The 27254-nt window shown below is 37.8% G+C and overlaps 4 protein-coding genes and 1 non-coding gene across 5 annotated transcripts; 2 read left to right on the plus strand and 3 right to left on the minus strand.

The window, feature by feature from the left end:
* Positions 1 to 880: 880 nt before the first annotated feature.
* On the plus strand, positions 881 to 12372 carry LOC113728430 (phototropin-1-like). The gene is made up of 24 exons (XM_027252843.2): positions 881 to 1779; positions 1916 to 2090; positions 2180 to 2362; positions 3691 to 3782; positions 4242 to 4542; positions 4698 to 4932; positions 5047 to 5117; positions 6181 to 6287; positions 6393 to 6442; positions 6562 to 6666; positions 6867 to 6926; positions 7021 to 7110; positions 7335 to 7411; positions 8027 to 8111; positions 8399 to 8479; positions 8722 to 8825; positions 9407 to 9456; positions 10182 to 10288; positions 10382 to 10504; positions 10846 to 10897; positions 11052 to 11164; positions 11463 to 11603; positions 11945 to 12070; positions 12151 to 12372. The coding sequence occupies exons 1-23, from the start codon at positions 1134 to 1136 to the stop codon at positions 12044 to 12046; spliced, it is 3150 nt and encodes a 1049-aa protein (XP_027108644.2). The 5' UTR covers positions 881 to 1133; the 3' UTR covers positions 12047 to 12070; positions 12151 to 12372.
* TRNAR-UCU (transfer RNA arginine (anticodon UCU)) lies at positions 5311 to 5383 on the minus strand. The gene has a single exon. It is a non-coding gene; the product is annotated as a tRNA-Arg (tRNA).
* Positions 12373 to 16037: 3665 nt separating the features above from the next.
* LOC113728444 (BTB/POZ domain-containing protein At5g60050-like) lies at positions 16038 to 19119 on the plus strand. Its single transcript, XM_027252851.2, has 2 exons — positions 16038 to 16972; positions 17591 to 19119. Exons 1-2 carry the CDS (start codon positions 16307 to 16309, stop codon positions 18542 to 18544), a joined length of 1620 nt encoding a protein of 539 aa, XP_027108652.2. The 5' UTR covers positions 16038 to 16306; the 3' UTR covers positions 18545 to 19119.
* Positions 19120 to 20514: 1395 nt separating this feature from the next.
* LOC113742571 (DNA-directed RNA polymerase III subunit 1-like) lies at positions 20515 to 25389 on the minus strand. The gene is made up of 13 exons (XM_072047369.1): positions 25321 to 25389; positions 25049 to 25231; positions 24731 to 24879; positions 24499 to 24640; positions 24278 to 24418; positions 23931 to 24119; positions 23441 to 23572; positions 22930 to 23085; positions 22739 to 22852; positions 22522 to 22610; positions 21917 to 22121; positions 21587 to 21789; positions 20515 to 20738 (listed from the first exon to the last, which is right to left on the minus strand). Exons 1-13 carry the CDS (start codon positions 25387 to 25389, stop codon positions 20690 to 20692), a joined length of 1821 nt encoding a protein of 606 aa, XP_071903470.1. The 3' UTR covers positions 20515 to 20689.
* LOC113727420 (chitinase 2-like) lies at positions 25366 to 26564 on the minus strand. Its single transcript, XM_027251611.2, has one exon. The coding sequence runs from the start codon at positions 26378 to 26380 to the stop codon at positions 25463 to 25465; it is 918 nt and encodes a 305-aa protein (XP_027107412.1). The 5' UTR covers positions 26381 to 26564; the 3' UTR covers positions 25366 to 25462.
* Positions 26565 to 27254: the final 690 nt, after the last annotated feature.

The raw sequence follows: 27254 nt of genomic DNA on the forward strand, positions 1-27254 counted from the left end.
CCTTCATGGCCCGATGACCGGAATAGCTAATTATTTCTTAAGGAGTCTTTCTTTCCCAAATTGATTTTGTAGCTTGTGGTGTTCAATGTGTGTCATTCTCATGGACAACAAGGAGAGGGTCTACATGTTGATGGGCTTTAATCAGCAACCTACCCAATCATGCTGTCTTGCTGGATACATACATACATATGTATACATATATGCTTAAATTTTTTTTTTCGGACGATAACTATTGTATAATTTAATCTATCCTACCCAATCTATTTTTTTTTTGGCCCAAAGGCTGTTGGTTTATATATGCTTAAAACTTAAAAGGTGAAATATGATACTTTTTTTTTTTGTCAATCGTCAACCCTACTTCTAATTCTACTCTATTACAATCTAACTACGGGAGAGATCCAACTGGACCTATGAAAAGACCGATGAAGACGGAACCACCACCGAACCAGACGGATGCACCACACACCCATCTAAATTTTTTTTTAAAGAACCACAACTATGATAGCTCGGTAAGAGGCAAGGTTCCACCAAAGCCTTAAAGGCATGGTGGTGACTGGTACTTGCAGTAAGAAATCAAGAAAGTAAAAAATGTCAGCTAGCTTATTAGATTACGTTCAAAACAACAGTAGACTAGATCCTTGGCAACTTGAGCCATCTTTCGGTGGAGGTACATCGTGACCAAACTAGCCTTTGGGATTGTGAGGTGGTCTGGATTTTTAGATCAGAAGAAATTAGGAGAGTCACAAATTTGGTAGTTGCGGATATCAAGATGCCATATACACCCCTGGCTTTCCAACTTTTATCCATCCAAGTCCTAATTCACCCTACATATCCATAATAAATGGCCAATCATATGTAGTCGTCACATGTACAAACAGCTAAAAGCATAGCTCTCAAGAGTCAAGACCCTCAACAATTGTCTGTCCCACCATGCAAGTGTTATCAACGTCGATAAGGACAAATCTTACTAATTAGCCACACAAACATTGCATCCATAATGTCACCAAGAAATTTGCATATCAGTAGTTGGTTGGAGCATATAGATGGATTTTGATCAGTACTGTTTTTGGAGAGTAACTGAGAGATTAATGTCACCATTTTAATTAACATTCAAGAATCTTTTATGCAGACAGATGGAACCAGCAAGCCATGCACAACAACACAAGCAGCAATCTTCAGCGCCAGTCATACCACCTCTGCCCAGAGACTCGAGGGGTTCATTAGAGGTCTTCAATCCGTCAACTTACAGGCAAGCATCTAGTCCTGTTTTCAAACAATCGCCGTCGTCGTGGCAGAGTAATTGGGCCGAATCACCGCGGAACAATAACAGTGATAACACTAATATTATTCGTCCTCCTGAGCCATCAGAAGAAACCAACTTACCATCTTCGAAGTCTGGCAGAGCAAATGCTGAAGAAATCACAACATGGATGGCCCTCAAGGATCCCAGTTCAACTTCAACTCTATCATCACAGCAGCAGCAGCAGTCATCATCATCATCATCATCTCCTTTTGCTCAGAAGACTATTTCCTCCATTATTACTGATTCTGAAGGCCTCAAGTCGCCGGCCAAATCCCCGGCAGCAGGGGAAGTTGGAGCTGCTGCTCAGAGAGCTGCTGAGTGGGGATTGGTGTTGCAGACTGATAGAGAGACAGGAAAGCCGCAAGGGGTTAAAGTGAGAACTTCCGGGGAGGAACAGAATAGTAAAACAGGGTCAACAAGAAGGGATTCTGGTAATTCTTTTCGAAGTTCTGGTGATTTATCAGATGACGGAACAGGTAATTCCGAGCAGTGAAAAGTTAAAATTATTCAATGCATCATCTATCATGGGTTAATTAAAAGAAAAGGGGCAGAATCAATGCTTCAAAAATAAATTGTAGCTTAGGATTAATTGATGTTCATTGAACTCTGCAGGCAAGGACAGGGGGTTTCCAAGAGTATCGGAGGATTTAAAGGATGCCTTGTCAACTTTTCAGCAGACGTTTGTTGTATCGGATGCTACCAAACCCGATTACCCGATTCTGTATGCAAGTGCTGGATTCTTCAAGATGACCGGCTATACATCGAAGGAAGTCATAGGCAGAAACTGGTTCGTTATTTTTGGTCTTTTTGATAACTATTATAATAGTTTTTGAGAGTATTTATGACATTTTTTGTTTGTGCTCGGGCGGGCTGCAGTCGGTTTCTACAGGGTTCGGACACGGATCCAGAAGATGTGGCGAAGATCAGGGAGGCTCTACAGGCGGGAAATGGTTACTGTGGTAGATTGCTAAACTATAAGAAGGACGGGACTCCCTTTTGGAATCTGCTCACTATTGCACCCATCAAAGATGAAAGTGGAAAAGTTCTCAAATTCATTGGGTGAGTTTTAAAAGAAGAAGAAGAAAAACAATATCTTTGTCGAGGTTATATATATACTAGTAGTATTTATGGTTTGAAAATTTGTTTGCCATCAAAACAATTTTTTTGTTCTTGACGTGCTTATATCCAAAAGCAGCATTTTGGTAGAAATTTACCACAGAAGGTAATAATAGGATGCCACTACTATCAATTGTTTGGGGAATAATTTGCAACTGAGAGAGAGTTTGGGGGCGTATATAGAAATTATCCCTACTTAGCGCCGTGTCTAGGGTCTAGGCTATTTTGTTGACTTTTGAGGACCTCGACTTCATTCCTCTTTCAAACTTGACCTCCATAGGCTGGGAAAAGTGTGGTCTCAACACTAAAAAAATTTTAAAGCCAGAAATTAAGAGCATGATCTTTGCCTTTTCTTATTATTAGTATTTTTTGGAGCAATCAAGAGCATGATCAAGATATATCATCCGAAATATGGTCCCATTTGAGCAACTTACTAGGTGTGCGGTGACATCATATGAGATGGAACCAGGTGTTCTCTCTTGTATAGCCTAAAAGAATTTCTTTTAAGGATTGGCTATTATTTCATAAAAGAAAAAAAAAATCTCTAATTACATCATAAATGTACTTTTCAATCAATCTTTTCTCGATGATAGATGCATTTATCTCTTTTCGGATCAATTTGGGCTGGCTCATAAAAATGATTCCATTCTCGACCTCAACAATTAATTGCACAAATGAAATTGTGTGGGCCTTTTTGCTAATCCCTTTCTTGACCATCAGTTTGGGGGGCGTCTTAATGCAAAAGAGTGAATGTTAGTTGGACTTACAGACGTACTTTTCATCCACTCCCATTGTACATCATATTGGATTGAATTCTCGAGATGATGGTCATCAAATTTGGGCCCAAAATAGAGTTGTTGAAAATTTATTGTTTGTATTCTTTTTACATATATACCTGCATATGTTATGTTGTACAATTTCTTCCTCCCCCTTGAGAGGTGCGCGGAAATGTTGAAGAACTGCTTATGGGGAAATTTGGGGTACCATATCACAAAAGAGACAGACTAGTGTTTTAATGTTGATGATTAATTATTTTTGCGAACATCTTTTGCTTTGTTTTTTCTTGGCTTTTGCTGTAATATTCGACTAAGTTGGCAAGTCAACTCTTACTATATGACAAATAGTAGTATACTGGTTATTAATTTACAGAAGGTACATCGATTTTGTGTTGGTATTTTTTTTTTTTAAAAGAAAAAAAAATTTCGGAAGTTTGACGTCTTAATTGAATTAGATAAGTTATTTAAGGAATATTTTCTTTTTTAAAATTACAGAATGCAAGTGGAGGTAAGCAAGCATACAGAGGGGACCAAGGAAAAAATGTTCCGGCCCAATGGGCTTCCTGAATCACTGATCCGCTATGATGGTATGTCCCTTTTTATTCTTTATTTTCGGTATACTCCCTTTTAATTTTATTATTATTATTTTTTTAATTTTCGGTAAACTTAAGTTTTTGACTGATATAATAAGACTAGCACATCTCTTTTCATAATTAAGTTGTTAGCTCCACAAATTTTTTTTTTTTAAAAAAAGCAACTTTATTCTTAAGAAAATCAAGAAAAGGTCAGAAAATGCTGATCAGAAGGGAAACTAATTAACACAAGGAAATAAAAACCCATGAACCCTCAAGGATAGAAAGTACATTTACTACTTATTACCTTACTTCTCTTATAGAAAGTACACAAGGAAATTTTTAACTATATATGTAGTTCATCAGGTAATGTTCAGCTCTACTTCCCCTTAGATATCTTATTCATCATATGCTACTACTTAGTTCCTCCAGTAGGTCATGATTGAGGGGGTGTTCTGATTGAATCATATGCAGCCCGTCAGAAGGAGCAGGCTTCCAGTAACGTGACCGAATTAGTGGACGCAGTGAAGAAACCTCTTCGTCCAAGAGCCCTTAGCGAATCAAATAACCGTCCCTTCGACAGAAAATCATCAGAAGGAGGAGTTGGCCAGCCACCCCATCGAACTGATGCCGATGTAAATCTCAACTTAGAGAACAAAGCTCCCCCTAGACGACATTCTCATGCAGGCACCAGAACTACTTCATCATCAATGGAGCGCATTAGCGAGCTTCCTGAGACCAAGCCCAAAAAATCCAGACGTCTTTCGCTCATGGGGTAAACTGAACTCACACGTTACTAAGTTTTTTATTTTTGGGGCACCGAGAAATCTGGGCTTTTCTTACTACGTTAATATGTACTCCAGTAGTTACTAACTAATCAAGTTTAGTGATGACAGGGGAATATTTATCTGATTTTTTCACGTGTCGTAGGATCATGAAAAAGGGTCGACGTTCGAGCACTGCAGATGAAGAATTCGAGGCCAAAGTGACTATGGATGACAATGAAGTTGACGATGATAGTGATGCGGAGGACGGGCGGCCTCAAAGCCTTGATGACAAAGTTAGGAAGAAGGAAATGAGAAAAGGTATCGATTTAGCGACTACCCTTGAACGTATCGAGAAGAATTTTGTCATTACCGATCCAAGACTGCCTGATAATCCCATTGTAAGATATACTCTTGCTCTTTTAGCACAGTTTTTCTTGTGAACTTTTTTTTCTTTTTTTGGGATCACTCGACCGTCTTAAAATTCGTTGATGTGATGATTAATTGTTGCCTAGATTTTTGCGTCGGATAGCTTTTTGGAGCTGACCGAGTATAGTCGCGAAGAAATCCTGGGGAGAAATTGCAGGTATATTTCAAGTTTTCCTAATATTTTTCACTGAAGAATGAAGAAGTTTTCAGTCACGCAAGTGGGAGAAAAACTAAGGAAGAAAAGTGGGGGATAATTCTTTGTCGGAGGGGGAGGGGAACAAAAAAGACAGAGAGACAAAAAGGAGAAATAACAATAATGCCAGGTATATCTAATAAGCACGCAAGCATGACACGCTCGGTGGGACTCGAACCCACAATCTTCTGATTAGAAGTCAGACGCCTTATCCATTAGGCCACGAGCGCTGACTGACAGTCTGGTTCTAATAGAAATGATATCCGATTATCACTATGAATTGTTCAAAAGCCAACTTCTTTTTTCTAACATGACAAGATACATCAAACGGAAAAATTATAGTGAAAAAGCCGCAGCAACACATATTGTACAGCAAAAAAAAAAAAAAAATTGTGTATAATGTCTATAGTCCACACGTCATTATGCTGTAATGAAACCAAGGGTTTGGGTGAATAGACAATAACATTCCTACAGGAGATGCGGAGAATAGACAATAACATTCCTAAAAAGTATAGTAATTGAGTGAAAAAAAAAAAAATTAGATGAATGAATTGGTTATGATGCTACAAATCTTAGGAAAAGTTATTACAGTAGGAACTAGATCAAGAATGACAATTAGGCGTCTACTGAAGCTAGCATAAACGGAGGCTAATTTCAACCGAAATTATCACTTCAATTTCTTGAGGAACACCTATTTTTATTTATTTAAGTTTCGATACTCTTAATTTTTTTTTTTGGGTACTGCCCCACTTGTTTTACTTTAATTGTTGAGAGAAATTGTACTAGTAACACTTTCTAAATCTTGGCTGAACTTTCATTCTCCAACTTAAATACTATAAAAATAGGAGCTCCCGCCTGTGAAAGTCGATCACCTCTTTTTCTTCTCAGCAGTACAGCAGAAATTCAACATTCCACCTTGTCTTACAATTTCCAAACATGATTTGGGAATTGCTGGCGAATGTAGTCATGGTTAATAATCAACCATAAGTACTAATTGAACAAATTCTCACGTGGTGGGATGTTGTAGATTTCTTCAAGGGCCCGAAACTGATCCAACAACCGTGAGGAAAATCAGACATGCAATTGATACCCAATCAGAAGTCACGGTGCAGCTCATTAACTATACTAAGACTGGTACTCAATCTGCATTCTTGAAACTTGAAAGCTGAAACAACAATGCAAAATCCTCAATTCCCAAATCGGGTTTCTAACCATATTGTTTCTGTGGAAACCATGCAGGCAAAAAGTTCTGGAACCTGTTTCATCTACAGCCTATGCGTGACCAAAAGGTGCGGTGCTTGTATTTTTATATGCATGCTTCAGACCAACTCCAGTGAACCATGCCTGCAACAACTCACTGCATCGTTGTGTGGGATATATTGACCGTTTAATTTCCGTTCATGAACAGGGAGAAGTACAATATTTCATCGGGGTCCAACTGGATGGGAGCGAACATGTTGAGCCGCTTCGCAATTGCATTCCTGAGTCGAGAGCAGGCGAGGGTGCTAAACTGGTACTTTCTACTCTCAACTCTCTTCTTGTGCTTAAATTCCCTTTTAAGCTTCAGCATTTGAGCATGTGAGAAAATAGACATTCATTTAGTAGAAGACCTTTAGAGCAACTAAATTAATCGGTGCGTGCTTGGTTTTAATATTAGTAATCATTGGCAAATTTCAAAAACAGAAAATTATTTTGGTCTGACTATCTATTCAGGTGAAAGAAACTGCAGAAAATGTCGATGAAGCAGTGAGAGAACTTCCGGATGCAAACATGGTAAGATTATTAGCTTTGTTGAAAGTGACATCAGCTTGTGGATTTGAAGTACTAAGATGGGATTCAAGTTCTCAATTTATTTGCGAATGCGCAGAAACCGGAAGATTTGTGGGCAAACCACTCGAAGGTGGTTCGTCCGAAACCCCACCGAAGAGATAACTCATCTTGGAAAGCCATTCAACAGGTATAAGACAGGACATAGGATTTGAAATGTGCATATGATATTGGACAACTAGTGAAAGTTGATTTAAAAGGCTATAGATTGGTAACTCTGCAGTTCAATTTCAACTGTAGGACTTTGTTCAACTATATGCTACTTCCATTGTGGTTCTTAACTATTTCAATGCCACTTTGATGCTTATATAACCATATTGACGTACGGTGATTTGATTGGCCTGTAATTCCCAGATTCTTGATAGTGGAGAACAGATAGGCTTGAAGCACTTCAGGCCAGTGAAACCTCTGGGATCTGGTGATACAGGAAGGTCAGTTAGTTGTTTACATCATTTTCTTTTTAAAATTTTCTCTCCTGGGACTCGTTTATAATGTTCAATTGACAGGATCCTAAGCTATTTGATTTCTGTCACCATGCTAATAGGAATTCATCCATTGCAATGATGTATGCAAATCCTTGAAATGCTTTCCTGAATTGTCTGATTAGCCTTGTCCTACAAGTGTTAATATCAGCTCAGAACCACTCAATGTTTTGCCTCTTTGGGATCAAACACATGTTTCTTTGTGAATGTTACCAAAATTGTGATCAGAATTTAACCTAAGTGTTTCTCCATAATAGTGTCCGCTGAACATGTTGAGGCAAGATTCTTGAAGTATATAGAAGAAAAGAACTTTGATGTGGTACGGTGGTATTCTCTTGGTTCCACTATATGCTTAGGAGGATTATTTTTAAGTGGCTATAGATCCAAGATAGTCTCTCCATACAGCATTGGTGACATTTCTTGTGAAAATGGACGTCTAAATTAAATGAACTACTGATTCTTCCTTCTCATTAAGAAGGAAGCCGTACTGCTCAAATACATCCATCATCTACTTCCCCGTATTCTGTTCATGTCTTGGTCACTTGACAACTTAATTATATGCAGTGTGCACTTGGTGGAGCTTCATGGTACTGAAGAATACTTTGCAATGAAAGCAATGGACAAGGGAATGATGCTTAACCGGAACAAGGTATAGAATCTAATTTCCTGTGCATTGTAATTGCATTTGCCAGACACGACACCCTCTTGTGAGCTTAACATTTTGCAAAATTTGCAAACAACAGAAAACTTGGGGTGAAATGTACTCTCCAATTTTCTTTTTCTTGGACAAAATGTGGTAGAAATCTTTCAGGCTTTCAACAGTTTTCTCCCATAATAACTTTACAACCACTTTATTGGACACTTGTGCAGTTAATTAACTGCAGTTTATGTCTTATTTATGCTCCATATTCACTTGATTCCTTTCCTTTCCTGTAGGTGCACAGAGCTTGTGCTGAAAGAGAGATCCTAGACATGTTGGACCATCCATTCCTTCCAGCCCTTTATGCTTCATTTCAGGTTAGAAAAACTAAGAGACTGAAAGTCTTAGAGGTTAAACATAGCGGCAATGAGAAGTTAGGAAGGTATTGTAATGTGTGAGATTAGTTGTCATCTAAGAACTTCCTTTTTTCTAGTAAGAATTGCACATGCTCTCGCCAATACTGTTTCCTCAAGTGTTACTTGCACATTATCTTCTATATCTTTGCTTTCTTTTGCATCCAAATTGCGATAGCTGAAATCCGTCTTAACTACTTTTGCAGACGAAAACTCATATCTGTCTGATAACTGACTACTGCCCCGGTGGGGAGCTATTCATGCTCTTGGACAGACAGCCGATGAAGGTACTCAGGGAAAATGCTGTAAGGTATCTAAATCATAACCATGAAGTTTAATAAAATTATTCATTCCGAAAGCTTCCTTCCTGAATCTCAGTCTCATGTAGAAGAGAAGATTTCTAGCACCTAGTCAGACTTTAGAAATTGACACCTGAGCAATGCATAGATTCTAAAATATATAATTAAAAGGCAATAGCTGAACTTATTATTTATTTTTTTTATCAAATCATATCTTAAAAGGATGAGCTGATCATGATAGCTAGTTCAGATTTTAGAACCAGAAGAAAAACTTGGAAGCAATGTAGAGAGAAGAATTCTGGCCCACATGCCAGGGGGCTTGCATATTAAAGTTCGTGAATCAATTAATACTTTCTTTGTATGGAGGCAATTCTTTTTTTCTTTTTGGCCGAATTGCTTGTGCAGTCTCAATACTTTGATGCTTTGTTGATCTTCTCTACTTATCTCTGCCTACTCAAAAGCTCTGCAGTTGGAGATGGTTATATCTCGTTGCCCAGTGGAACACGTTTTTGGTCTTTTGACATCTTAGCGACATTAAGTGATTAATCTAGCTAGAATGGTGATTGAACTCACATAAAGTTGTCTACTGCAGATTCTACGCTGCTGAAGTAGTGGTTGCTTTGGAGTATCTTCACTGTCAAGGTAAAGCTTAACAGTATAGCTTATCCTTATTTTGTTAGGAGATGTAGCTGTATTATTGGTTAGCAGAGTTATTTACAATAATATTGATACCTTTATTCTAAACTGAAAAGCTATTTTTCCATAAAAACAAGTCTCTTTTTGGTTTTTCCATTAATAACCATAGAATTCTATTTCCTACAAATTGAGTTTTTTTTTTTTTTTTGCCTTGTCCAGTTTTACTTAATTTTTATATTTGCTTTACATTCCTTCTTATTCTACATGAGACTCAACTATTCTATATTTAGTTTACGTTTCTTCTTATGCTGTATAAGACTCCTGTATTCTGTCTCACGAGACCACCTATCTAAGTCCAAAGCTACAAAATCAGACTAACTGGTATACCGATCAAGTCCCACACATTTTTTTACTAAAAGCTAAGATTATTTTTTTCAACCAGAACGACTAAGAACTGCATATATCTTCTTGATCATGATTGTTCCTTCATTGAATTCGCATGACACCAAGTTTGTACAGTGAAAAAGAATGTTAAGGATGTGCAATGTTTATACTCATTACTTGACACTAATATTTGATTCATTTACTACTACATGTGATTAAGAATGACTGTGGAGCCTTCTGTTTAATGGAGAAATTAGCAATCACTACTGTGTTCTTTTAACTGTACATAAATCAATAAAGAATTCATCTTCACCTTGACAGTTGAAAAGAGCATGTTTATCCCGCAGGTATAATTTACAGAGATTTGAAGCCCGAAAATGTCTTGCTACAGAGCAATGGGCACGTGTCTTTGACAGATTTTGATTTGTCCTGTTTGACATCTTGCAAGCCACAGGTGCGTTCAACTCTCTGACTTCTTATCAAGATGAACTTTGCAAAATTTAGGAAAGATCAAGATTTTCTTATTGGTATGTTATGCATTTGTCAGCTTTTAGTTCCAGAGATCGATGAAAAGAAAAGGCACCAGAAAGGTCAACAAGCCCCCATATTCATGGCTGAACCAATGCGAGCTTCAAATTCCTTTGTTGGGACGGAGGAATACATTGCTCCAGTAAGCATTCTCTATTGGAGTTTTTGTCATGGTATCTTTAGAAGGTTGATGGCAGTTGATGAATTAGTGCGCTTGATTAAGCTTTGGATGCTGTTAAACATTATTTTAAAATGTAGATATACTACATTGAGATCTTCTTGGACACTGGAGTGACAGATATGAATGTTCTCATGCAACCAATGTAGTGGTTCCACTTGAAAAGTTGAACCTTTCCTTCTATCTTTATTGCTTTATTTTCACCTGCTGAACTTTTTAATGCTGGATATTTCATCCCTTGGTATATCAATATTTCTTTCGTCAAATAACATCATTCCAAAAGCATATTCTTTTCCACTGTACAGGAAATTATTACAGGAGCAGGCCATACTAGTGCTGTTGACTGGTGGGCTCTTGGTAAGTCTTTACTGTAACGCATGATCCGCTTTTGCTGATGAATGGATTTTCAAGCAACCTATCAATTATATTCACCATTTTTTAGTAGTTAATATTATTGCTAGAGCATTTTTTACTGCTTCGACCCTTAAATTGATTTCTGCAACTTTCACAGGAATCCTTTTGTATGAAATGCTTTATGGCTACACACCTTTTAGGGGAAAGACCAGGCAAAAGACATTTGCAAATATCTTGCACAAGGATCTAAAGTTTCCTGCAAGCATACCGGTGAGTTTGCTAATGCAACATTGTTAGATTTAACTCATTTAAGTGCCATATGTGTAAGATACTAATCTCATTTAGTTACACTTCTAGAGGCGAATGCCTTGCATACCTGTAATCTATAAACTCAAGCCCGTGGCTCTTAAACATCCCAAATAACAACCAATTTGGAGTCCAGACGAAGTCTCCCAGTGTAACATCAATAATTTGATGCATGTATCAATCTGCATCCTCTGTGGCAAACTGGCATTGTCAATTCATTAGTGCAATGGTATAAACTTTGAAGAAATTTTCTCTGATGCAGGCAAGTCTCCAAGCAAAGCAGTTAATGTATCGGTTGTTGCACAGAGATCCCAAAAGCCGGTTGGGCTCACAAGAAGGAGCAAATGAAATCAAGAAGCATCCATTCTTCCGGGGTATCAATTGGGCTTTAGTACGTTGCATGGTAATAACACAGACTGACTTGATCAGTCGAATGCGAAATAATCTTACTGTGATTCTACACAGATATTAAGCTTGCGGAATGAACTTTTATGATAAAAAGGCAACAAAATTTTCTCAATCACAAGCAAAAGTAAAATCATGTAATCACCCAAATGACATCATATTCTGTATAATTTGAAGCATTCGAGTTTCTTAGTGGGGGCACCAAGAATGATTGCGTCGCATGTTACTCTGTCAGAAAAGAAAGAAGAAAAAAAAAAATCTATCAGTCTTCTGCAGTCGTGCTCTTCATTTTTTAGGATACTAGTTTAAATCAGTGACTGATTATGTTTCCATCTTCAGAAACCTCCCGAGCTGGATGCTCCACTATTCGGAACAACTGAAGCTGAACAAGGTTTTAAAGTTGACGCCGGACTAGAAGATTTACAAACAAATGTTTTCTAAATAGCATGTCTTTGCTTTTCCTCGGTAACACTTCTACAGCCTCCTCCGCCTGTGATGGAATAACAATAACCATCTGTTTACTAATGGTTTTATGCATACTTCAGTCAGGGCATGTAATGAGACGGGAAGGTTCAGATCCAACGTTGAGGAGTTGAATTCAGCTACTTTGTTTCACTATCCAACTTGCAGCTGATCGTTGTCATGTTTGTAAAGGAAACCATATGTCCTTGTTGTTCATTCTTTTCTTTTTCTGTAATGCAGTTTTTTCCTTCTGATTGTCTATGCATTTTGTGGAAGTTTTGCAATAAAACGGTTTATTAAGCCAACTATGGGCTACATTGATGTACATACAAGTCTATGTTGATAGTATCTGAGCGTATATCCTGATGGAGAAAGCAGCAGACGAATCTGCAGCTGAATGATAGCTCAAATAGCGAATTTACTAAATCGATCCAGTCACATCTAGTGAAATAATGATAGATGGCTAACATGACAAAAATATCCAAAGAGCGGGCAACAAAAAGTACGGCTAAACTGTTTCAGCTACTTTCAAGGAAAGAAGTTGGTGCTTGCTATTATTATAGCATGCAGATGCAGGGCATTCCAACCCCAAAAGGCATCCTCACAACAGATCAGAAAGCAGTCTATGTTAATATTCCCGAAATGATTGCAGTGGCCAAACACAGTCGGGTTGGGCCATGGTGAATTTGGATGAAATGACAGCATTACAAAAATTTTCCACCATGATATGAATCTGTCAAAGTTGCTGTTCAATGCAAATCTGTGGTATTCTACAATAGCAGGCCCTTATAATTGAGTTTGTAAACTTGTGAAAACACCGAAAAGAGAAAATAAAACAAGCGGAAAAGAAGGGTAATGGATCAAGTTTTAGAACTTAGAAGATGATGCAAGTAAGAGGAGAGCACAATTGATACAAGAACTTTCCTTGTCACATTTAAGGATTGACAAGACTCCAAGAACTCATTCTCTCTCCATTAAACTATCCCAGTAGACCTAAGGAAGATAAAGAGTGTCAAACATTGTAGGACCAAAAAAAAAATCACTAAAAAGTTGTGAGAGACAAATTTCGTAATGCCGCGTTATAATGTGTACAATGCGTACATGGAAAAGAGGAATAATTCAACAATATAATATCAAGAATACTAGATTGAATGACTAGATAAAATGACTCGGTCGGTCAGTAAGTATTACAATCGTAAGAAATTTTCTGATAAAATATTGATTATTAAATAATAAAACTATCATAATTGAATTCAAATAGAATTACTAAAACAGTAAGTTGATTTAAACATTGCTAAATAATAATATGAAAATTTTTATTTCCGAGGCTTAATTTAATGTACGCCAACAATTGCAAAGATACAAAATTTCCACTGCCATTTGTTTAGCAGCACCTGTATTATCTGTAGCCTTTGAAGATGGAAAGCTGAGCACTAGGGCTACTATTAACTGTTGAGTGGGTCTGTCATAAGGCTCCCTTTTACGTGCACTCACGGCACACAGGCACCACGCGTTGGACTAAGGCGTTAGGACTCCCAAAGCAAATTGTGTTACAAAAAAATGACCTTTGAGATTCCTGACTTGTGGATAGTGACCCTCATGGTAACAAGCAGGACAAGGGTGGGAGCAGCCATCAATGTCGGAGATAAAGATGCTTCATGTTTGCTGGTGCGCTCACACCAATACTCCGACAATCCAATCAAATACCTGAATGCCACTGCGCCTCGGATAGGGATAATATCACAAACCTCCCTTGAGATTTTTTCTAATATCACTTAACACCTCCAAGGTTTTAAAAATAATCACTTATCTTTTCTAGTAATTGTAAAATAACTATATTAACTTTTCGTTTGATACATGTTTCATATGTCATATAAATGGAGCTCCAAAAATTAAAGAAAAAGAAAATAAAAATCACTTTCTTCTCTTTTTTGTCTTTTACTCTTTTATTTGGATGATTATACTATTTTTATTTGTAACTTATAGTAAATTTAAATTTGTTTGTCATTTTCTTTTTGTGATTCCAATAGAGTGAGGTATGATTTCTTTGCTAATTTTCAATTGATTTTTATAATGATTTAGTTCAACCTAAAGGTTTATGTCACGGGTTGAGAAGATGTTGGAAAAAAAAAAAAAGATTAATAAGAAATCAAGTCTAACCATATAGAGTTGAATTGGTTGTTGTATATATCTTTGCAAATATCTTTTCCATTTTTCAAATTTATATTTTTATGTACTATAACTTTGTGATGTGGTGGTACTACTAGAGATTTTTTTTTTTTTTTTTAGAAGATTGAGTGAACAATTTGACTTAGGAGTATTATTATTTAGCAAAAAGAGCATGAGGGTAGTTTGAGATTTTTAGAAATTTTGTTACCCAAATAACAAAATTATAGGAGGTATGTAATATTTTTAAAACATTATAGTTGTCAAGTCATATTAACAGAAAACTCAGGAGAGATTTCTAATATTATCCTCAAAATTATAACCTATTGTCTCTCCAGACCAATCAATAGCTTGCCACTCGAACCTCTTCATATAATTATAGAATGCTTCTTCACCGTACCAAGGCTGACGTATTTTAGTAGAGGAATTTTCACTTCATTCCATTAACATTGACCAGCAAAGGACAAATTCAATCCAACTATCTTCTTTTTTATTTTTAGGTTTTTTCTTTTTTGAAAAGCAAAAGGAAAGAAAAGAAAACTAAGCAATCAGAATCAGATTCCTTTGTCTAAATCCATGACGAAATAAGAGCCTTCATTTGTAAGAATTAGTAATACTCCTTTATGTGGAATGTTATTCCATTTTCTTTTATAGTTAAAGATACATGTATGGTGATGGATTCCCATCCCCCGCGGCGGTGCCCCACAAATCCCATCTTCTGAATTCTAGGATTATCTACTTATCTGTCATCCAAATAACAAAAAAGGGAAAATTGCAGAAACCTCCCTTGAGGTTTCGACACTAGCATTCACTTTTCCTTTGGTTTAAGAAATAGTATTATTGAACACCTTTGAACTTAATGAATATGTTGCAGATTCACTCCATGTTAGGAAAATGTCCCATTAAAAAATTATTTTAAAGAGTGGGTTGAGAATTTTGTACCGAATTTGCCTTTGATCTTGCTTGGCAAATAGTATTAGCAAGGAAAACAAAGGTATTAAGGATAAAAAAAGTTCAGGAGATGTAAGTGCAAACCATTTCCAAGCCACCTACAACAGTTTCTTCACTTAATGAAACCAATGGCTAGTTAATGGTTACATGTGCAATTTTTTACACTGGCTTTATAAAGGATGGTCTTGACACATGAAACTCTATACTAGCAAAAAAATGAGTTGTTTGTTTCCAACACAATCACACAGCTGGTTTGATTGACTTCAGTTTGGCAGCTTGAGGTGAAATATTGCAATAAAGAGTATGGCTTCTTCCCGCCACAAGAGAGCATCATGGAACTCCCCAACATCCTTCACAATAAAGATCAAATATTGCACCTTGCAATCGAAATGCAACATTGAAGATCTCTGAGACTGAAAATAACTCCAACAAGTTATTTGTTTAATTAGTTTAACAAAGGAGTTGTTGGTTTTGATGAAAATAATTAAACCTTTCATCTGGTTATATGAAAATAATTGGGGTAGCCAAGTAAATTCACACACTCTTACCTCAACAATTGCTCCCAATTTTTTATTAGGAGATGTCAGTGCTATTACGAAAATTATAGGGAGGTAAGTACAAGCGTCAGAAACCTCAGGGGAGGTTTCTGCAATTATCTCTAAAAAAAAGCTGATTCTCAATTCGATCATTCGATCTGATTTAACATTAATTGCAGTTCTTGAAAAAAAGAAAAAAGAAAAAAAAAAAACTCCTGCTGCAGTTACCTGTAAGTCTTTAAATGGATCACTCGGGGCATGGGTAGCTGGCAAAAATTGAATAAAAATAGTAAAACAAAATAATACTAACAGCAGTGTAAGTGTCCTAAGAAATACTCCCGCCATTTCTTTAATAAGCCGTTAATATAGTTTCCACTTTCCCGTCCAACCACTAAGTATTAAATTAGAGTTAACTCCGTTTCTCATCACTCTAATCGATTACTGCTCTCTGCTAGTGCAGATCCAAAGCTCTCCCACTCCCTTTTAACTTCTTGTGGTTTTTCTTGGATTCCCATTGCCCCGTAGTCCCACTTTCTCTCTCACACACTTAAACACACAAACTCTTCACGCAGTCACTACTCTGCCAATGCCATCCCACGCCGCCGCCACCACCGCCGCCACCAATACTCCCACCAAACCATCCAAGAAAAACCATTTGGTCTCTGCAATGATAAAACAAGGTTTCATCTCGGACCCTTTACTCTCCCCTGCACCCTCACCCCCCTCCTCTCACCACCTCTCCAGACCCCACTCCGCCACCACCGCCACCGCCATTTCTCTTTCCCCGCCGCCTTCCTTCGCCACAGCTGCTCCCAACCCTACCCGGTCAATTTCGAGCCCGACCCTTTTCGAAATGATGTCGGACGAACAGGCCCGCGACTCCAGACACTCCACTGAAGCCGGCCTCAAGCTCCAAGATAGAGTCTTTAAGGTCTTAGCTGAGGCCCCATTTAAGAATTCCGGCAATGATCGTACTAATGATAATAATTTGGGGTGTGGTGACGTCAGACTGACAGTGAGTGCACGTGATGGATTCCGGGTCTCAATGGAGGTCCACCGGCGGGTTCTTGCCGACCGGAGTAGGTTCTTTGCTGAGAAGCTGAGGAGGAATGGGGCCCACATGGTCACGGTGGAGATTCTTGAATGTGATGACGTGGAGGTGTACGTGGAGGTGGTGGTGCTTATGTATTGTGAGGACTTGAAGAAGAAATTGATGGGTGAGGAGGTTTCCAAGGTCTTGGAATTATTAAAGGTTTGTTCTTTTCTATTATTTCTTAGTTTCTTATTATTATTTGCCTTTTTTTTTTCCGAGTATGGAACTTTTATTTGGGTTCCTGTAATCTTGGTCTCTAGTATGTATTTCTTGGTGGATTTTAAGGGAACTTTCTCGTAAAGGATGCGGGAATGCGAAAGAAGTCAAAGGAAAGTAAGAGAATTACAAAGTTTGAATGATTGTTTGCAGAGCTGAGAAGTAAAATTTTTTCTGTAACCTTATAAGATTGTGAGTTAGGGCCAGTTGGGCTAAACGCTTGAATCCTGAAAGCATAGCTTTTTGTGAATCATTTTAGCGCACTTGATGATGTATAGCTTCTTGCTGAATCTTTTGTTCTTGGCAAGTTTAATTTGGGCAACGGGATACCAAATTAGTGGAAAATCACTGCATCACATTACTCATTATGATGTTTAACAATCATATTCATCAAAAATCTGCATGCTAGTTTTCACATGCAGGTTTTCCATTCTGGGGTGTGCAGTAATGCGACCACATCCAACATCATGACTATAAATCTTCGGACACAAACTTACTCCCAAGCTTCTCAGTTCTTTTGTCAATTCGCAAGTTGTTTCTTAACGCGGTGTCTTATTGCAGGTATGTTCAGCTATATCATTTGATGATGGGATCCTGGCATGTTTGGATTACTTGGAAGCGGTGCCTTGGTCAGAGGATGAAGAGGAAAAAGTGGTCTTGCTTCTTGGTGACCTTCAGCTTCACAGATCACTACCTAACGTGCTTCAGAGAGTGGTGGCAGAACCATCAACATCTTCTCGAGCTGATGACATTTTCCTCAAGCTATTGAGTGGAGTTTTGCAGGCCAAGGATGACAAAGCTCGTCGAGAAATGAAAACATTGGTATCTCGTTTGCTTAAAGAAGAATCTTCTGATCATCGCAGTCTCAACAATAGCCTTGATATCTCCAGAGATACACTGTATCATCTTTGCCACAGATGTCTTAGTTCTCTCATACTTTGCTTATCAGAAGCTACTTGTGTGGAGGAAGGCAGGCAGGATCGAGGATTTTTGATGAGCGAGATAGCCCGAGAAGCTGACAACATGCAGTGGGTTGTTGATATATTGGTTGACAGAAAATTGGGAGATGAATTTGTGAAATTATGGGCTGAACAGAAGGAACTTGCTGTGCTCCACTCTAAAATTCCTACGATGTACCGGCATGAGATCAGCCGTATAACTGCACAGCTTTGTGTTGCAATTGGGAGAGGGCATATTCTGGTGCCTAGAGATACTCGATATTCTCTACTGTCTACATGGCTGGAAGCTCTTTATGAAGACTTTGGGTGGATGAGGAGAGCTTCTAGATCAGTGGACAAGAAACTGGTTGAGGATGGACTGAGCCAGACGATTTTAACTCTACCGTTGCCACAACAACAGGCCATCTTGCTCAATTGGTTTGACAGATTTCTTAACAAAGGGGATGATTGTCCCAATCTTCAAAGGGCATTTGAAGTCTGGTGGAGGAGGTCTTTCATAAAGCAATATGTTGTCGAATCCCAGTTACAATTAACCGTTTATGATAATTCCAACTGATGGTAACCGTTTATTCTCGTTGTAGTACATGATGTTATTAATTAGCTTTTCTGCATACTACTTGCTATACCCTTCCTCACTGTGAATCCTTACTTCTTCAGGAACTTTCCTCTTGTAAAAAGCTCCATTTGTACCATCCCTTGAGAGTGTAATAGGAAATGCTATGAACTCGAAACTCATGCAAGCAACTAGAATTTTTAAATGGAAGATGAAATAATTGAATTGATGCTCAATCTTTTCATTTGAGCTCTCTCACAGTTTCTTTTCATTTTTCTTCCTAGTAAAATTGTTATCCTTTTCATTTTTGTTATTTGTACGGTTATCTTTTTTCTCTGGGTGTAGATGAGAGGGGTACTGTTCTACATTCATTCTAATAATTGTCCTTATAAACCTGGATGGTTCCTTGATGCATACTGCAGTTTTCTATGGATAAAATTGATAGCAGGATGCTCTCTGCCACAGAGACGTCTCTATCAGAAGCTCCAAGATTCTTAGCACAATGGACAGAAATTTGCGCTTTCCTAAACGGTTGGGGTTTGTCACTTTCTATTCGAGAAAATATGCGTTTATAGTGAGATTAGGTCCTTTTATCTGTTTCCAGTCTCTCACAAACTATATGGAAATTGAGAACTCGTCGATTGGGATCGAAGGATGAGTAATATACTTCCCGAACATCCTGGTGTGGCAACAAGAATTTTACTGGTGCTCCATCTAGATGCAGAAGCACAGTGTGCAAAGCATTATACAGAATCCAGGATAAACCATTTCAGCGCTCCGATCAGACGGCGGTTTCCAATTCCTCTGTATATCTACTATTGTTCTTCGGAAACAACTTCATTCTTCCTCAAAGCACATATTTTGGCACCACTCTCCTCTACAAGACAAAGACGAGTCTTTATTTTGTTTCATCTTTTCTTTGCCGAAAACAAACTTTGAACTTCATTCGACTTGTCATTTTTGACACATTAGAAGAGGTTGGAATCCTTTGAAACAAAAGAAGAACCTTTTACCTGTTTAAGACACAGTACTTGCAACTAAGGATTTTCGACAGACACCAGTGCAACCAAACGTTTAATCCTTCCAGTTATCGAGAATGATCAATTGGTCCCTCACATATAATGAATATATCAATTTGGTTCTAAAACATATTTCTTATCAAACTTCTGGCTAAAAATGCACGCTCACATCATGTGCTCATACTTTCGTAGACAAAATAGGAACATGAATAACACTCTTTAAAAAAAAAAAAAAAAAAAAAACCCTCCTACGGGAAGGAGGGAGGTAAAAGGGCTATTTTGAAGAAAATAATACTCTAGGTCCTATTTGGACCTTGAAGTATGAGCAAGTAATTTGCACGTGTATTTTTTGGCTAAAAGTTTGCCGGAAGTAAGTTCAAGGACTAAATCGATACAACTACTGGGCCGATGGCTCAGTAGCCACCAGGGAGGGATTTAAGTCCCTCTCCTTGGGCTGTAGGTGAGGTTCTGCATCGAAAAAAATCTAAGAATTATGCCAGAGTACTCCCTTGATCTAGTTGGGAATCGATACAATTGTTACGTATGGACCGACCATCTTATGTTCCTTTTTATGTAATGGACCCAACAATGGATCTTGTTGAACCGTGAGAGACCCTGTTGGCCATTTTCCTTCTAGTTATAGCTACTGCACTTTATGATCGGAATGCACGTTTGTATCCTTATGATTTATGATTTTAAAAAATCCAATTACCTAAATTGTTTCACATCATCTTACCAAATGGTGCAACACAACATGAGACATTGAACTTTGTAAGACCAGGTCTACTCAAGTTTTGCCTATGGTTTACAACGGGTGATTTGGTATTTACAATATTTACAACAGTTTGTACATTGTTGGCACAATTGTCATTTCTGCCCCGAAGGGCCAAACCTCACTATGCTATGGGAAAGGACAGGTCTACCGAATAGTCTACTATTCTATAATCCTCAATCTTTTCTGTTTAAGAGGAGAAAAATGGGCCAAAGAACATGCGCAGCAATCCGCGAGGTTAATGCTCGCTCAGAAAATTTTCTGTCCAGTTCCTTCAACATTGACGTCGTCTTGAGAAATTACGATCATTTTTGCACATTTGTAGCACAACATACTGGTCTCACCACGAAAACAAGTTTAGGACAGGATTGGGTCCAACCCATAATTCAGCTCCACCTGCTGCACTCTGCAAGCAATGTAAAATTTAAAGAAATTTAAGAAAAGAGACACATGTCTGAAGCCTTAATACACAAGGCTCAATTCAGAATATCACGTGGCACAAAGTTTCCTTTCATAGAGGTTCGGAAACTATCAGCAACAATGAAACTACATAAATAAGTTAGAAGGTGAGAAAGAAGTACCATCAAGTCAAAAGAGAAACACATACTTAACAACACCAGATAGTAAGAGTCAGGGTTCCAAACGAACCAAGCTGCTTGCATAGAGCTTTAAAAGAAACCTTAATTGGATAAAATTTTCTTAGCTCAGGCTTGAGGTGCTCATGTAATAATTTGCGTTGGAACTCAAATTCGATAGTAATAGCAAAAATCAAGGATGTACGAATCAAGCTTGTATTTGAATCAATAAGCGAACAACATGCACTCTATTTCCAAGTTACAAACTTGTTTTGCTCTTTCCTTTTGCACTCCTCATTGTTGTCATGTTGTTGTTTAGTACCGCCATTGACTACAATTAAAGTATTTAGTATAAAGTCAACCTAGATTCTTACTCAAAAGTCAACATTTTTCATCATTATACCACCTAAACCCTTCCCTGGCAGATACTATTCTCCCCCTCAAATTCATTACCATCATAACAGTAACTGTTAAGTTCTCTAAGTTTAACAAGCTCAGTCAAATATCATAAAAACTCAGCAGACCATAGCTGAATATCTGTGGCATTCATCTCTATGATTTTCTACCACCCAGAAGATAAAGCCACATGCATTAAGGGTTAAAGACAAACTTATTAAACCCCAAAAAAAAAAAAAAAAAAAAAATCAATTCAAATGACAGCCAATTGCCAAGCATGTACCTTTGCCTCACTTTAAGCATCCCAGTGCCTAACTGCATTGGTATTCCCATAATGATGCATTCACTTACTCCTTCAATCTTGTCATCCCGTCCGTTTACAGAAGCATTGAAAAGGTGATCTGCTGTCTTCTCAAAAGAAGCCAGCATTAGCACGCTATCTTTCATTTTCTGAACACCATGTCTTGTAATACCAAGAACTTCGCCCTGGCATCAATGCGATAGTACATAAAATTAGCATCTGATGGTAAATGCCACACTTAGTGTTGGAACATGAATATGTCCATGATGCAAGTCTGAAACGATCACTATAGACTGATGAAGAAGGAACTACCTTAAATGTCATCAGATCTGCCAGAAGCATCATATGACGTATGTCTATAGTCATTCCATGACTAGACATGGCATGCTTAATTTCATCAATTATCGAACTTCTTGCAGCTTCAATTCCAAGCGTCTGCTGCACTTCCATGATGTGATTGCTTTTGGTTTCATAGCCATTTACTCCTTCAGTGCCCATTACACCTAGGAGACCTGTCCTGCAAGAAGCAGATATGCATAACTTGTGAATACAGGTTTGAAAATTTTGAATATCATATCCATCAATAGTAGTTTGACAATTTTCCATGTCAAGTAGAAACCAATAACCACAAAGACCATCAATTGAAGTAATTAATTACACCATTGTCATTGATATCTGATTGGATAAATGAAGTTGCTTCTTCTGCTTTGTCATTTGAAAGTACCCGTACAAATTCTCTGCTTATAGTAATACAATTGAAAAGCTACGCATACTACTACACAACAATATTATAACTAGAAGAAAATATTTATTTTAACCAGAAAGGCACAGAAGGATGACATATTTGATAAACAAGAGGACCATCATTTACTTCAATACCAAAACTTTCTGCAAAAGATCACCATAACAGAACTTACCCTTCTGCAAACAAGAGGTACTTGGGACCTCCTCCAGAATCCTTCTTCTCTTCACTATTAATTACGACACGTTCAATAGTGGTGATTCCCTGTCATTTCCAAAGATAATGGACAAACTTAGAGTGACACAAGTTTCAACATTCCATAGTGCAAGAAAAATACCCTTGCACTTTCTTACATTATATGATGACTTTCAAAACTAGATGTCTTGTCTTACTGTGACAACCACTGAAGGAAGCTTGTTCTTGAGTGTGTGGAGCTCAAAGTGAAGTTTACTTCTGTCAGTCTGGGGAACTACTTCCAGCTTTCTGGAATTCAAGACCTTAACATGCTGCAGAAACCATACATTTTTTTTTTGAGCAAATATATGAGAAAGTAGATGATCTAAATGAGAAAATGATAGTACACCTGGTCCTTCAGTTTGATTCTTGGTGTCTGCAGAATCGATTCTTTCACTCTATAAGCATCTGTACAAAGCCGAGATGCTTGTATTATTTCCATATCAAGTGTAATTACTATGGATGCAAACCTCGCCGACATGACAATCTTTATACTTTTGGCTACCTACACGTTAAAGAGAAAGTCAGAATGATACAAACAGAATAAAGCCATATCTTAGACAATCTTTTGGATACAAGCAGAATAAACAATCTTTTGGATACGAACAGCATGATATCTTAGCTGCAGATTAAAGCCATATGCCATTTTTTTCAAAAAAAAAAAAAAACACAGAGAGAGAAGATTGGAATAGGTTCTTTAGGAGAGATGATTTAAAAGCCTTAAATATGGCCATTTCGTCAAGACTGTGTCACCCCATGTCTACATTAAAATGCTGTCACTATTACAAATTAAACACCAATGCATCCCTTATTACACGCTTGGTAGATCACTAAGTTGAAGGTAGTGAGAAACAGCTGACCTGCCCTAAAAGTGTTTTCTCTATACGAGCTTTTGCAAGGCTAGCCTCCTTTGCATTGTCCTCATGCTCCAGTTTTGCAGAAATGATTGGAGTACTAATCCTTTTAGCTGACCTTATAATTTGAACAAGAAACTACAAGAACTAGCATGGTACCCACTTGACAGGGAAAAACTAGGCCTCCAACTTGGAACTGAATATAAGAAGATCAACTACATTCTCTACCGCTTTAGGGTTACTATTAGGCCATGATCATTTTTCAACCTAAAAGGTCTAAAGTAGTTAAGAATATTAACTTCATGCACATTATAGGCAATTCATGAAATATGACTTAGTAAAAGAAAAAAACGGTGTATTAAGAAACTTAAAGGTAAAAGGATCTGCTATTCCATCCAAAAGAATAAGAGGTGAATATATAGGTCAAAATAATAATAAAAAAGACATTATCAATCAAGTAGCAATTAGAGAATATAATTACATCAGTTTAACTAACCTTAAGTAGTGCAGGAGTTGGCAAATCAATCTGATCCATCCCATCCCCCATGTATGAACACATAAGTGAAAAAGAAGCACGATCATAAAATGTGTCCTTCCTTGTAATGAGAAATGAAGATGTCAAAAAGTCCTGTGTGGAAGCAACCAAAATCTCTCCATTTTTTGGAGTGCATAAATTGTTTTGCACCTGCAGAATTGTCAATAACATTTCAAAGAGAAGAAAATCACAAACAAAACAAAAAGCTGAAAATGCAGCGATGAAATTCTACTAGCAATCGCGAGAAAAGATGTTCTAAAACCTGGTGCTAAATTAAATCTATAAATAAGGCATGAATAACTACTTACTCCCATCAACATTAGCGCCTCTGTGCGAGCCTCCTCTGTTTGAGGCACATGCATATTCATCTCATCACCATCAAAATCAGCATTATATGGGTTACAGACGGACTCATTAAATCTCAATGTTCGCCATGGCATTATTCTTGCCTGCCAATAAAAAAGGACAAATAAATTAAAAACTAAATAAGGACACTCTAATGCTTCAGTATTTATACTGCAGTAATTACCCTGTGACACATGATGGACATTCTATGCAGACTCGGTTGTCTGTTAAAGAGAATAACATCTCCATCTTCTAGATGACGATCAACTATGTAACCAAATTTCAATTCATCAGCATGACGCTTTCTAGAACTAAACTTCAATGATCTGCAGCATAATGGACAACAACATTTGTGAAATAAGGAAACATAAGACCTAGCCAACAAACAAAAAGGCCCCAACATACACACTCCTTGCATCTCGGTACCATCTGGCTGCCTGATGTATTTTGCTCCAGGATACTTTTTAGGCCCATTTCGCACGCATTGCCTCAACTTCTCTGTATTATGATAGGACACTCGCTCAGGATACGTTAAAATCTGAGCCATCAATATAGGAACCGCAACCTGGAAAAGAAAGCCTGTTAGAAGAAATCAATCAAAAGGGACACAAACTGGTGTGGCTCTCACGCTGTAAGAAGGGCTAAATCACTTTTACCTTAATCACCTAGACAGGATATTCTCATGGTGTAAACCATCATCTTAAGTCAGAAATGAGTTAACTCAAACAACATACCTCCGTGATTTTCAAATTTGGGTCAGGAGATATAACAGTTCTTCCTGTATACTCAACACGTTTTCCTGATAGATTTCCACGAAAACCACTTAAAGGTTTGGTAGCTGGTGCAGATAAGGGAACTCCACGTACATCAGTATTTATATATTGTGCAACCTCCACTTGCAGATCAATCCAACCATTCTAAACCCGGTGAAGAACAAATCACTAGAAGTGCATTAGAAGATATACTCAAAGACAGAAGTGATGTTACATTTGCAATGGCACAATACAATTAATTTTGTGACGTATTCCTGGACATTGAAAAAGAGAAGCAATGGAAGACCAAGAAACAATTTCATTTAGATTTATCCAAAAATACCACTATCTCTTTGCATAAATTTTTCAATGAAAACATATCAGCGAGATGACTTTTTAGAGGGCCAAAAGATCCTGTGCCTGCTTCTCATAGTAAAAGTTGTCCTTCTTTGAATCATCTGCAGACCAGATAAAGATACCTTCAAGTTTGCCCTGGCTTTTGAGGATGCTGGTGGCATTGAAGAACCCATTTTGAGGTTTCAGGCCCCCACTCTCATCGGTGCCAAAACTTACTAGTATTTTGCCCCCTTCGTAGTTACCTCTCTGAGTTTCAAAATACTGCAAAAACTGAGATACATTTGTCCCTTTCTGATAGGCATAAAATTGAAAGTTAACATAGTCTATGAGATGTCCATACTTTCTCCAGAGTGCCAAGTAATGTGGTTGGACATCCTCGTCTTCAAACGGTGCTATTGATGTAAACGTTACGATCCTGTTTCGCTTAAGGTAGTATAAAAGTCTCCCAATGCACTCCGCAAACGTATCAGGATCTGCTTTGAAGTGTTCGTAATCAATGTCTATGCCATCTAGGTTGTACTCTTTCACTATATTAGTGACTGAATATATAGCATTTCTCACCCAGGACTCGACGGATGCAGGATCGAAGGAGACGTTGAAACCACCGCCAACAGTATCTCCAGCCAGACTCATTGCCACCTTGACATTAGGATGTTCGGCCTTGATGCAAGATACTCGATAAGGACTGAGGTTCTCCTTGTCCCAATAGACATTGAAGTAACCATTGGTGGGAAGTGGAATTGATGAATTTGTGTAGTCAATGGCAAATGATAAAATGAAATGGAATTCGACATTGGCATTAATGGGTACATCAGAAAACGTCAAGTCCTGACCCTCAGCTCCTATGTATTCCCTGAAGAGTTTCGAGGGACAATTTGGAGCTGCATGGACTGTTGAGTAATTGGCGAAGAGAAATTGTAGAAGGAGAAAGGAGACGAGGAGCTTTGAAAAATCCATGCTTGCAACAAGATCAGCTTTTCCTGCTACTTATGAAGAAAGCAATCTTGAGTGGATTTTTTCTTGTGAACGCGCAATTTGTCTGTCTTATGCAGGCCTATGTTTCATTTTTGGAGCATATGTCTTGGGACATTTCCTTGCTGCCGAACAACTGGTATTATGCATCTGTATCGTTTCGAGGATATCTGTTGATTGGAAATTGGAATGTTGTATAAGGCGTGACTCGTTCCCCTGCAGGTGAAAACGCCATGTTGTCGATTAGCTTAGAATTCTTTCTGGGACATGGTTCAGGATCACAAGTGGTGATCCCTGAGATCACTGTGAGATGTGTTATGGGCCAGACCTGATTAAAATAGTGTGTAAAACTACAAGCTTGAATAGTAAAAGGACTGCAGATTGGTTACAATTGTTGCATTGCTCGGAATTGTATCAGGGAGGAGGAGTCATTCGAGATGCCTGTGCAGGCCAACATGCACTTAGGCCTTCTTGTCGGAATTGCATCAAGGAATCATTCGAGATGCCTCTGCAGGCCAATATGCACTTACGCCTTTTCTGATTTTGAAAATTGATTATTGAGAAAGATTAATCAAAACCAGCAAAAACTACTATTCAGATGATTATAAATTCTAACTTTCTTTATCATTAAAAAATTTATGACGAGAATACAAAAGCAATCGAAAACATAAACCGAGAATAAGCCTGCCTGGTTATGTTACAGTATGATTTCTTACGCGTCATGCATAGAGAGTCTTTGGACTGATACCGATGGGCCTTTGGTTATTTTACAGTAGTATGATTTCTTACGCGTCATACATAAGATTCTTTGGAATGATATGGGCTTATAATGGGTTGAAGTAACATTTTTCTGTTCGAG

Source organism: Coffea arabica, chromosome 1c (assembly GCF_036785885.1).
Source record: "Coffea arabica cultivar ET-39 chromosome 1c, Coffea Arabica ET-39 HiFi, whole genome shotgun sequence".
NCBI lineage: Eukaryota > Viridiplantae > Streptophyta > Magnoliopsida > Gentianales > Rubiaceae > Coffea > Coffea arabica.